At 36.1% G+C, this 12,340-nt stretch overlaps 1 protein-coding gene across 1 annotated transcript; it reads left to right on the top strand.

The window, feature by feature from the left end:
* Positions 1–375: 375 nt before the first annotated feature.
* SMC2 (structural maintenance of chromosomes 2) lies at positions 376–11,019 on the top strand (the record flags this gene model as incomplete). Its single annotated transcript, XM_010295696.1, has 14 exons — positions 376–493; positions 1,267–1,405; positions 1,645–1,764; positions 2,088–2,292; positions 2,877–3,012; positions 4,053–4,177; positions 4,995–5,188; positions 5,500–5,643; positions 5,906–6,100; positions 6,661–6,861; positions 7,699–7,815; positions 8,764–8,924; positions 9,796–9,943; positions 10,843–11,019. Coding segments are annotated over 14 exons (2,180 nt in total), but the record flags the coding sequence as incomplete, so codon positions are not given.
* Positions 11,020–12,340: the final 1,321 nt, after the last annotated feature.

Here is a 12,340-nt window from a genome sequence, read left to right as displayed (position 1 = left end):
GTAGCCAAAATACTGGTGTGTTATCAACACCATTCTACTAGCAACACAAATCACAGTATTATGAGGGCTGCTATGGGGAAAGCTAACTCAATCCCAGCAGGACCAAATACAAGAAGGAACTGAGAAGCTACTCAAGACTCTAAATTGATATTCCAAGGTGACAGAGAAGAAGAGTAGACTTTAAACTCTTTGCATGTTTGGTATTGTGATGGTGTTCGTTTGTCTAAACTGGAAATCTACAAAACATCTTAGAAACTCTTTCAATTAAGTATTCTCTACATCTATGTATATAAACAGTGTAGCATACCAGTTTTCCAAGCTAATAGATTTGTGTGCTCTGGATGTTTTGTCTACTGCTTGTGTTCAACTCTTAAGAAGAGAAAGAAGAAGCACTTCTAGCAAAAAAGAAGGCATTGACTTGTGACATCAGCCAGTTGAGAGAATTGTATGAAGGCTTAATGGCAAAGTTTCCCCATCTACAGTTTGAATACCGGTAAGATCTCAGTGTGATCCTGAATGATGTTTGAAAGTGCTTTGTGGGGCATTTCATGCATGGCTTATGTGACTTAGAAGATAATTCCATCCGTTGCTTAGCTGTTGCTTTCCTTATAGTGCTAGTGAATAACGTCTATCCTATCTGTAAAAGTGGGGTGGGGGGAAGCCAGGAAATGTTAACTGAGTTAATAGGCAGCAGGGAGAGTAATACAGTCATTCTTAAATGGCAGCCTTATGAAAATCACTAGAATTTAAAAGTTTTGTATGATGGTGTTTGCAAGCCATAACTCAACTTTGGCTGCTAAAACCATAGAATTCAAAGGTCTGAACTGCAAAAATATGTAATCATTACTTCTCAGAGTCCTGCCTGAGGACTGTGAGTAGACTTGCTCTGTGGAGGTCAACTTTTTATCTGTCTCTGACAATCAAATATATGCATCCTCAGATTTATTTGCTTATGTAACAATAATTTGGAACATAATCCTATATCTGTGCTAATAATAGGACCCATAGTAAAAATCAGTTGACAATTCTGTGAACAAATTGTACTAAAATCAGGAAGGACATTGTTCTAATGACTTTGTAAGTGACTATTGGGACGTCTCTTGTCCTGAAGTCTTTAATTCAACCATTTTCTGCATTTTTTTCCCTGATAAAATTTAGAACTTCTTATACCAATATAATAAGCAGTATGTGTTTTTTAAATACAATTTTTTTAAGATGTGTATGAGAGAAACAAATGTGATTATAATAATTAAACTTAATTTTAAGACATCCAGAAAAAAAATGGAATCCAAACTGTGTGAAAGGCCCTGTTGTGTGTCTCATCACTGTGAAAGATCTATCCAAAGCAAAAGCCCTCGAAGCAGCGGCGGGAGGGAAACTCTATAACATTATTGTGGACACAGAGGTATGTTTACTACTTTAATACAGAGCTCTGAATGTTGACATGAGGTTGTGTGACAATGAGCATGTGCATTATTACTGCATGCTTAAGAGGCGATTTGGACCCAGGTACATGTTTAAATTAGGTCAAGAGAGTCATGCATAATTATTTGCAACAATATACTCCTCTTGCAATGCCCTATTGTCTTATTTTACAAAATCAGTTATGTATTCAAGTATGCTTTGTAACTCTTCTTGTTTGAGGTTACTGGCAAAAAGCTTTTAGAAAAGGGTGAACTAAAGCGTCGATACACTATCATTCCACTGAACAAAATTTCAGCCAAGTGTGTTGGACAAGACAAGGTCAAGTTGGCACGAACCTTGGTATGTAAATAAATAACACTATTTACACTGGTTTGCTTATGTACCTTTTTCATTTTGTTTCTCTGCTAAAAACATGGGCTTCTTAATGGTTATACTAATAAGAATTTCTATAGGGTTTCAAGGTATCTTGATTTTATTTTTTTCCTTTGTATCCTTTCAGCTATGTGATGTTTAAATGGGTATTAATTCTTCCACTTTTAACTGAAATTTTTTTAAAATGTTATACTTTTTTAGAAAGTTTTTTTTATCAAGAGAAGACAGAAATTAAATTTGAAAATTCTTACAACTTAAAGCATACTAATTGTATTTCACTTGATTTCTAGGCTGGTCCTGATAACCTGCATTTAGCCCTTTCTCTAGTTGGATATGAATCTGAACTGCAGAAAGCAATGGAATATGTCTTTGGAACAACACTGATCTGTAATAACATGGATAATGCTAAGAAAGTGACCTTTGACAAAAGGATAATGACGAGAAGTGTTACACTTGATGGGGATACGTTTGACCCCCAGGGCACCCTACATGGAGGCAATTGCTAGTTTTATTCACATAGTAATAACTGTGTGTTGGTTGATTTCCGTACTGTTCTGCATGTTTTTTATGAAAATGAATGGTAACCTTATTGTTTAGGCTCATACCAGAGATAATATAATCTGTTTGAGCAAAGGTTTGTCAGTCTTAAGCTGAAATAAGATTGCTTAGACTAAGAAAAAATTAATGGCAAACTATTTGCATAAAGTAGTTTAGATTTTAAATACTTAAATTTTATTTGGCTGTATAATCCTCTTGGAAGGAGAAATGCTTTGACTTCAAGCACTCTTTGAAATAATTCGTAATAAATTTGAGCTAATTTCATAAATTGTGAAAAGTTAGTTGATTTCACAAGAAATGTATGTGTAGTATTCAAAGTCTGCAGAACTAAGTTCTATAAGAGAGATAGTCTTTTTCCATTGAAAACTACTGTAAGTTTAGCTGAGCTGCCTTTCTGTTTTGTAATTAAAACAAATCATCAACCTGCATCACTATTAACATTTAGAATTTGCTATTTGCCAGTGGTGAACCCACTAGTCTAATTCCAGTTAGCTTGACTTTGCTTTTTATTCACTGAACAGGTGCGTGCTCACAGGCTGTACCAATATTGTCTAAACTTCAAGAAATTAAAAACATTGAAGTAGAACTCAAGATAAAAGAATCTGAACTACAGACTGTAGAGAATGAGCTGGCAAGCTTGAAGAATGTTGCTGAAAAGTAAGGTTTGCCCTATAACATGTCTAGCGTTTCTCTTATGTGACTGAGTAAATGTAATATAAAGAAGTATTTTTGGAGGGCATAGGACCTGTTGAGAATATAGTATGCATAAAATTATTCCCTTCCTCCCTCTCCCTCCTCCCAGTTTAATTTGTAAACAACAAATTGTAACAAGCAAATTTAGCTTTTAGATAACACAGGCAAGAAAACTTTATTTTGGGCAGTACAGGGGAAAAAATGGCATACAGTGATGTATACTTGAAATCACTTGAATTTTTCCAAAGTTTTGTTAAGTCCACTGAGGAATGGATCAGCTCCAGTCATATTTTGTAACACCCATACAGAATTTCAGTTTGTGATAGCTCTTATTTTTCTGCCCAGAAAATACATAAAGATACTAAAGGGGAATATCCGAGTGATACTGCTGTAAGGATTTATTAAATAATTTTAACTATATATGCTTTTCAGCTACTCCATTAAAGAAGATCTTTTTAAAAGATGGAATATAGAAGTACATTTAGTCAACTCTGTCAAAATCCTATAAAGAGGTAGTGTTGTGTAATATGCTGTCTACAAGCTGGATTTATTTTTCAAATTGTTTTGAGTTGTAATAGACTTCCAGAAATGTGGCCAAAAGGAAGAAACTAGTTTTACTTTTAGATATTTTTTCTTTAATGCTTCATCCTAGCACCTGTTATGCTGCTGGTTGGGAAAACACGAGCGCTGAACTGTTGCCAAATTCCATGTGTTGCATTTGTTAGTTTTTAACATGCTTTATTGGGGCTTCAGGAGTTAAAACCTGGAGTTATATAGGTCACAACTTACATACCTACAAAATTCACAATTGCTATTAAAGAAATTATATCAGACTTTCATGCAATTAAGGTTATTTGTCCTATAGTCATCACTGTATCTCACATTAGAATGGGAATATAAGTATTTCTTTGTTTACTTATTTCTGTATCTACTTACTTCAACTTTGAAACGAAAGTGCTGGGTACCTTTCATTATAGCAGTGTATATCATTACTGTCCTTAAAGGTACCGTCAACTGAAGCAGCAGTGGGAGATAAAGTCAGAGGAGGCAGAGCTGTTGCGAATGAAGCTTAATCAAAGTGCTTATCACAAACAAGAGGAAGAGCTGCTTCACCTGGAGAAAACCATTGGTGACAAATGTGTTGTTGCTTTTGTAACAGAAAACTAATTGCTGAGGATGAGATGGATATTTGGCTGTTTGAGTAGCAGAATCTTTGCTTAAGAAAAAAATATTTTTAGCTTTGAAAATACAGCTTTATATTTTGCAATACGTAACAAATACAGAATTGCAATAGACTTGCATAGAGTTGGTTGTTCTCTTGTAGTAAAAGTTACATTCTTAAGCGTTCTAAATGCTTTATAATATAGGGAAAAATGGCTTTGCAGGGAAGTTTTAAAAATTATTTAATCCCATATTTGCGTAATCTTTGTTTTTTCTAAGCCATCTGTTTCTGTAGATATTTAAGGATAGCAATATAAATAGTTTCCATAACAAGAAGGCATTGAAAAGAAGTACTGTACATATAGCTAAGGAAAAAACATAAAAGGAAGCAAATGCAGCAAGAAGTAAAACTCCTAAAGGAAAGAGATGGCCAGAAGTGATACATATGTAGACATAGTATTTGAGGTATGAGGTCATATCTTATTAGGTAGCCGTCTGATTAGTTACTTCTTGATCGTATGATATACTTGCCCCTTTAAAAAAAAAAAATGTTTAGTTTCATTAATTTTAATGACTGGTTGTCTGTTTGGTGCCCTACCAATAACTGGTAACAACAGCACCCTGTCCTAGAGCAATCATTGAAATAGCTGACTTCAGTAACTATCAAACATACAACCACTTTTTGCTGCTAGAGGCAGAGACAAATTTATTTCAGTTGGAGTTCAGGATGTAAATTTGAAGAATACAAACAATGCCCAATCTCAGTACTGTCCTTCTTGATTCAGCGGAGTGTGAAGAGACATTAAAGAAAACTGAAGAGAACCAAAAGAAGGCAGAAGATAAATACAAGGTATTAGAGAATAAAATGAAAAACGCAGAAGCAGAATATGAAAAAGAACTAAAAAGTGCCCAGCAAAAACTAGATGATGCCAAGAAAAAGGCAGATGCTTCAAGGAAAGAAATGAAAGAAAAGCAGCAGGTAAAACTTAACCTTTGCTGGCAATTTTCTCAATGTCAAAAGTGGTTGCAGTAATCGTAAAGTTTGATTCTCCTGAAGTTTTAATACCATCAGTTTTGGAACTTCATATATTACTCTCTAATATATTATGTCACTGATGTAGAAATTATTGTTGCATGATTTGGGTTTTTTTGTTTGTTTGGTGTTTTTGTGAGATTGTCCCCTTGCTGAAGAATGGGTACTGTTAATCTTCTATGGCATTTACTATGTCAAACTTGAATCTTAATTCTTTCCAGTTAAGTATAACTGTGATAAATTTGAAAACTCTCTAGGAAGTTGAAGCTTTAATTCTGGAACTTGAAGAGCTAAAACAAGAACAGGCCTCCTCTGAACAACAGATAGTGGCTGCAGATGAAGCAATCAAATCCTATCAGGAGCAAGTTAACGCTATGGCAGCTGAGGTGTCTAAGACAAAGGTAAAAGCGAACTCTGTGTTTCATTGTCTGTGTTGATGTTACTGAAGTTATGATCCCGTAAAGCTCAAATTATAATGTGTGCTTTGTTGTTTGGGTTTTCTTGCCCAGCACTCAATTATGTTTAGCCTAGGTAGTTATTTTTTGGCTTCATTACCACATGTGAATTTTTTCTCCTTCATTGTGCTGTCCTTCTCTTTTAGTAACTGTCTTAGCTTCTTTCAAAGGCTAGTGTTAATAAATGACCGTTTGATTTGCTTTTCAGAAATCTGTGGAGAAATTGCAGGAGGAGCTGGCCAGGGAAAAGGAAGTAGTAGCGTTAAAGGATAAAGCAATTACAGCCAAATCTGCAGAGATGGGAAAATACAGAGAACAAAATAAGGAATTACAGCTTAAGGTTAAAGAATTAGAACACAATATCAGCAAACATCAACAAGAGTGTGCTGATGCTGCTGCCAAGGTATTTCAGAACTTTGCTTTTGCTTGCATCTTGTCGTCAAGACTGGTTATTTCCCTTGCTATATCAAAGAAAATACCCTTTTTTTTTTTCTTAATAAGCACTGTCATTTTTGCAGTGCTTTTATATAAAAAGTTTTATTCCAGGAGGAGGGGGTGGAAATTGTAAATTGTGACAGAGCTTATTGGTGTGGACTTACAGAGAGTAGATCGCAATGTGAGAAGGTGATCAACAAGAAGAACATTCTGATGGTAGGGACAAATTGTCTAACTACTTAAGCTAATCCTGAGATTTAGTGACCATGGCTTAGTCTACATATAGAAAAATGTCCTACAAGTAAACATGATGGGTATATGTGAAAGCTCCCTTAAAATCTAGATTCATGTACAGTCTTGGAAATCACATGAAGCGTTGTAAAGGTACACACCTGTGCTGTGTTGGGATAGAAGAATTAATGTTGTAGAGTAATTTCAGGATATTGATTTTTTTTTTTATTTGTTTTTTTTGTTCACATTTGAGAATGGAGAGGGAGGGAAAGCCTCAACATATCTTCTTGTTTACAGGTGACCAGAATGCTGAAAGACTATGAGTGGATAGCTTCAGAGAGACCACTTTTTGGTCAGCCAAACACAGCCTATGACTTCAAAACTAATGATCCTAAAGAAGCAAGTCAGAAGCTGCAGAAATTGCAAGAGAGAAAAGGGAACCTGGGAAGGAGTGTGAACATGAGAGCTATGAATATGCTTTCTGAGACAGAAGAGAGGGTAAACATTCTCTGCTTTAACTTTGGAAGATTGGGTGGGTTGGGTATGTGGTATTATGTATAATGTAGCTTTACATTTTCATATCCTCAATTTCTGGATACACCAAAAATAAAACTAAATCTTCAAGAGATAACAGGAAACCTTTTGTTAGATCTTTTATAGTAATCTTACATTGTTTAACTATTCACTAGTGCACTAGTTTTCTAGATTATGCGTAATCTTGACTTTAAATGGTAAAAAGAATAATTTCATTGCTCCCTAGCCCAGTCCATCCTCAGTTGACAGCACAGCTTTAGGCAAGATTTGTGGTATCCATTACAGTATCTGAGAATTACATACTTTATCAAAGGTTGCAGATCAAAAAACTCTTCATCTTCAAGCATGATAGCTTAAAGGTGTTCCAGCGTTTTCTCAAATTCATCTGTATCTTGAGGCTATTCCAGGGTTGTCTCAAAACTGTCCACAGACTGACACTTCAACTCTTCTAGTATTGTTTCATGATTAGAACTGGCCTGTTCTTCATATCAGCCTCCAGAAGCATCCTTTCTTCTGTGGAAAGGCAGATGAAACATGATTAAGTTGAAAAGGAAGCGCAACTTTCAGAGCGGTGTTGGTCTTCCCCTTTTGCCAATTGTTGACAATTCTAGTGCTTTAATTTACAAATAATATCCTAAAACTTAAATCCTCCATACAGCTAGATGAATGCTTTGGATTTCAATCTTGTGGTTAATGGGTATTTCATGGTTATAAAAATAAACAGTGAATCTGTAAGATTAGCACAAAATGCATTTGAGCATAAAGTTCATTGAAATCAATCTTTTCTTCTCATTGCACCAGTACAATGACTTAATGAAGAAAAAAAGAATTGTAGAGAATGACAAGATAAAAATTCTTGCAGCTATTAAAGAGCTTGACCTCAAGAAAACTGAAGCTTTAAATATTGCTTGGAAAAAGGTATGACACTTGAAATCTAATCTTCACATTTTAGCAGAGGATCAGATTTATCTTAGATTATTGTTTTCCTATTTCCATGGGAAAAAAAAAAAAGATGTCTCTTTCCAGAACTGATCTGCCTTGCCTAGTATTTAAATTACGGAACAACCACTTCATTTTTCCTGTTTCATCTCACCTTTGAGATTAAGACATAAATTCCTTTCTACATGGAAAGTTCTTGACACATTCTTTTCTGCTGTACCAGGAGAACTGGTACTTTTCAGCCTTTGGGAAGATTGATTATATCTAAGATTAAATTGCTCACAAATGAAGTATCAGTTTTAACTACTACTGCCTGTACTCAAAGTATCACTGACAAAATGGTATATTTTAATTGCAAAAATTTTGTTCGGCAAAAATTAGTGAATTGTATTTAAAAGCGTCCTGGGTGGTGGAATAAGTGTGTTCTCGGACACATTACTTGACCTAGGAAATTTTAATCTATTTACAAAGTTGCATTCCATCCAGTACCTGCGAAGAAAAGGAGTGGGGAGGATGCCAGTGTGTGGCTCTTACAAGGCACTTAAACTTTTAATAGCCCTTTAATTAGGGGAAATTACCATTTACCAGTTAATAAATCTGAGATAGGGCATAACTGTTTCCCGGGCTGGTAGCACAAAGAAGCCTACCAGTATTTCTTCCATTTGATCCTTCTAAAATGGTTAGTATAAGGTGTCCTATATATGTATCCTTTGGTGTTGTTTCACTTTTCAGTACAGAAGAAATAAAAGATTCTGTATGCTAATTTTTTCTCACTGTCTTGTATGTGCTAATCTTCAAAACATAAGAAGTCATTGGATTAAATTGGGCAAGATGGCTAGAGCATAGTGCAACTTCCCACCAAGTTTTCAGCTGTTTGTGCTCTTGATTCAAAGCATGTACATATATCTCTTGTGATCTGACTTCTAGGTGAATGAAGACTTTGGTTCCATTTTCTCAACACTTCTACCAGGAGCCAAAGCTATGCTAGTACCCTCTGAAAAACAGAATGTCTTGGATGGTCTGGAGTTCAGAGTTGCTTTAGGAAACACCTGGAAGGAAAACTTAACAGAACTTAGTGGAGGACAAAGGTTGGTGAACTTCGTGGGGTTTTTTTGTTTGTTTTTCTGTTGCATTTCTGTGTATAATTGATATGTCTAGCTAGTTATAGTTTAGAAAAGCAAAAAATGAATCTTTTCCCTAGTCAGGCCAGGGACTCTGTCTCCTTCCAACCTGACTGAATATTGAAAGCCTTATTAATTCAGTTCATCTCAAAGAAGAATCCAACTTAGAACAATGCATTACTTGGCGTGTCGTAACAAACAGGATTTTACTCCACGGAGAAGTGACAAAAAACTGAATAGAGTAGTGAGAAAACTGCAGTTAACTCTTGGTAGTATTGAGGTACTGTTGAATTAAATGCTCCAGCCTTTGAGTTGTTATCTCAAAAATCTATATAGACAAGTTCTTCCCTGGTGTCAAATTAGTGTAATGGTGACAGTTTTCTTCTCCAGTCATTAGAGCTACTGTAGGGTATGTGCTTCTTGGCAACTTCTAAGGGAAAAATTTAATAAATTGAAAAATAGAAACAGAATTTAGGAAGAGGTGAGACAGAGATGTAGAACTTCCTGAAGGACAGAATGCTTCAAGAACTGTATGTTGAAAAGAAGCACTGCAAAACTCAGAATTGAAAATAGGTAAAGCAACAGCATGATTTTGAGTATCAACACCCAACTAACCTGATCTTCCAATAAAGGAGTAAGTAACATTTTCCATTTCTGGCAGAAGGCTTCATATTTTGAAGTCAGAAGTTGTAGCAGAAGCTGTCATTCTGTCTCTTCAGAACTTACAGCATGAACCTGCTTTTGAGAGAGCATTTTGTTACTACCAAACAATTGTTTTTATAAGCCAAAGCCTCTCAAACAAGAGGATAAAACATAAATTTATTGTTCTCTATGTTAGATCATTGGTGGCCTTGGCGTTGATCTTAGCCATGCTTCTCTTCAGACCTGCCCCAATTTACATCTTGGATGAAGTGGATGCAGCCCTTGATCTCTCTCATACCCAGAATATTGGGCAGATGATCCAAACTCATTTCAGGCACTCCCAGGTATGATCTTGAAACTATTGTGATCATCTCTTTATACACTTCATTATTTTCAGAGGTGGTCTGCCACTGAGGAGCCTTTGCTGTTCAAGTATTTTATTCCAGAGATGTGTGTTGTATTTCTAAGTTGCTTCAGCTGGAAGTTACACTCATGATAATGGCAACTGTGAAACTTCCAAGCATTACATTTTAATGTAAGCCATTGCTGCAGTGGCTAAAAAACAGGTACTAATAGGGAAGAGTATCTGTGCTATGATCAATTTCAGGCATGACCCACATCCTGAATTTTTTTTTTTTGCTAAAGTTCTTTAACTTGAGCTTTAAAAATATTTTATTTTTCACCTTGTTGAAATAAGCCAGACACCTAGTAGAAAGAATCTCTGTATCACTGTGGCATATGTATGAAAAAAATATGTAGAACTGAAGAAACTTACTATCCTGAGTGAAAGGCAAGTACCTATCTCTGTTTGGTGGTAAGACATGACCTTTCCAAATTGTGAGAGAGGGGAGGGGAGCATTTGTTACCATTATTGTAAAATAATTTGAGCGATATCTTTAGACTATGAAATTCTTGCAGAATTCATGGCAACATTTTTTCTGGTGACTGATGCACCATGAATGGGTGTCCTGTGTTGTGGCCTGTACTCCAGGTGAAGCGCTGGGATATGGACAGAGCTGTACATCGTTAGCTGCAGAAAATGTCTGGCCTGCGGGTGTACATTACTCTGCTTGGTACATTCTGTTGGGCTTCTGTATGTTTACAATGTTCTTTTGAAGAATTACCACCAAGATACTAGCCAAACAAAGTGAAAGGAATCCTCTTTAGAGAAGACTTTTCCAATGCTCTTTGCAGTCTTTATTTGGATGGCAGCACTTACTTTAAGCTTTTTGGTTTGTTTTAGTTTGTTGTGGTGTCCTTGAAGGATGGAATGTTTAGCAACGCAAACGTCCTCTACAAGACCAGGTTTCTGGATGGTGTATCCACTGTTACAAGATACGAGCAGTTTCAAAGAAGAAAGAGCCAGCCTGCTCTTGAGAAAGCCCAGAGTGACAAAAGAGGACTTGGAGAATTCTTTCAGGTAACTTCTTCACTGGCCCTTCAGGTGCAGTAGCAACTTCTTAAGTGTTCTCTGTCTCCAGTCTTACAGTTAGGCCATGAGGAACCTCTCTAATTGAAGTTTCTTGTTTAAAAACAGTATTGCCAATCTTTAAATCCTCCTTTATGTCTTACCTTTTAGTTCACATCCACATCTCAATAAGAATTGAAATTTACAGGAGGCTGTTGCCTGTACTGTTAGCTAAACTGGCCACATTTATTTCTCTTGGTGTGCTGTAAGTGATTCCTGTCGTCCCTCTGTAAGCATTTGCACATAAACATGCACAAACAGTAGTTCTGTAAACTCAACAGGAGGAACTGAAGTCTTCGAATGAGCAAAATCGGATTTGACTGGCAGTGCTTACAGCATTCAGAAAACCTGTTGCAAAGTGTAAAGGCTGTCTTCATCTCCTGTCGTCAAATACCAGAGAAAAGCAGCATACCAATTTTTAAGCTACTATAATTGCTTTTTAAGGAGCAAGGCAATCATAACAATTCTAACTCCCAAGTTATTTTACAATTTTTGCAGTTTACGTCAATAAATATCCTAAACTACACAAGCTGATTGTCTATATGCTTTCCTTCCTCAACTTCTTTCATTGAACAGTGCCTACTCAGAGTTAAAATACATGCTCAATTTTGAACTTTCTGCTATATTTCTGAAAGTTTCATTATTTAATTCTATAGTTTAAACATTAGAGGTAAGAGAAAATATAAATATTTGTAGCCAGGCATGGGTATAATCAAATTTGGACATCCTGATGCATATTTTTTTGTTGTTGGGGTTTTTTCCACTCTCCCTTTCCGTTGTGTTCCTGTACCAATGAACAGAAATAATACTATCCTGCTGCCTTCACGGGCCAGAAATAATAATGTGTCTGTGCAGCTAGCACTTGGCTTTGGTCACGGCGCCATGGAGAAGGTCTCTGCTCACCACAGCAAGCTGGAGCATGGGAGAGGGATATTAGACCTAACCACTAGAAGTGGTGAGGCTCCGTGTTTCAGCATGTATAGTCTGACAACATTCATTTTGCCAGAAGATGCTCTAGCCACTTGGTAGCTAACATCGATAAAGTTTGTATTTCCTTACTCTCCTCTGCTTAGCTTTCACAATACCATTTAGAAGTAAATTTAATTGAGGCTGAGTGGGGGCAGGTGCAGATGTGTCTATGATTGGAACAGTTTGGAAAGGTTAGGTTCTTCAATATTATTTAAATACATTTTCCATCTCATGGCCTCATCTTCCATACATATAGAATCAGAGGATAGTTTAAGTTGGAAGGGACCTTTTAAGGTTATCTAGT

Source organism: Phaethon lepturus, unplaced genomic scaffold (genome assembly GCF_000687285.1).
Source record: "Phaethon lepturus isolate BGI_N335 unplaced genomic scaffold, ASM68728v1 C14086737, whole genome shotgun sequence".
Taxonomy (NCBI): Eukaryota; Metazoa; Chordata; class Aves; order Phaethontiformes; family Phaethontidae; genus Phaethon; species Phaethon lepturus.
This window is presented reverse-complemented; position numbering and strand designations above follow the sequence as displayed.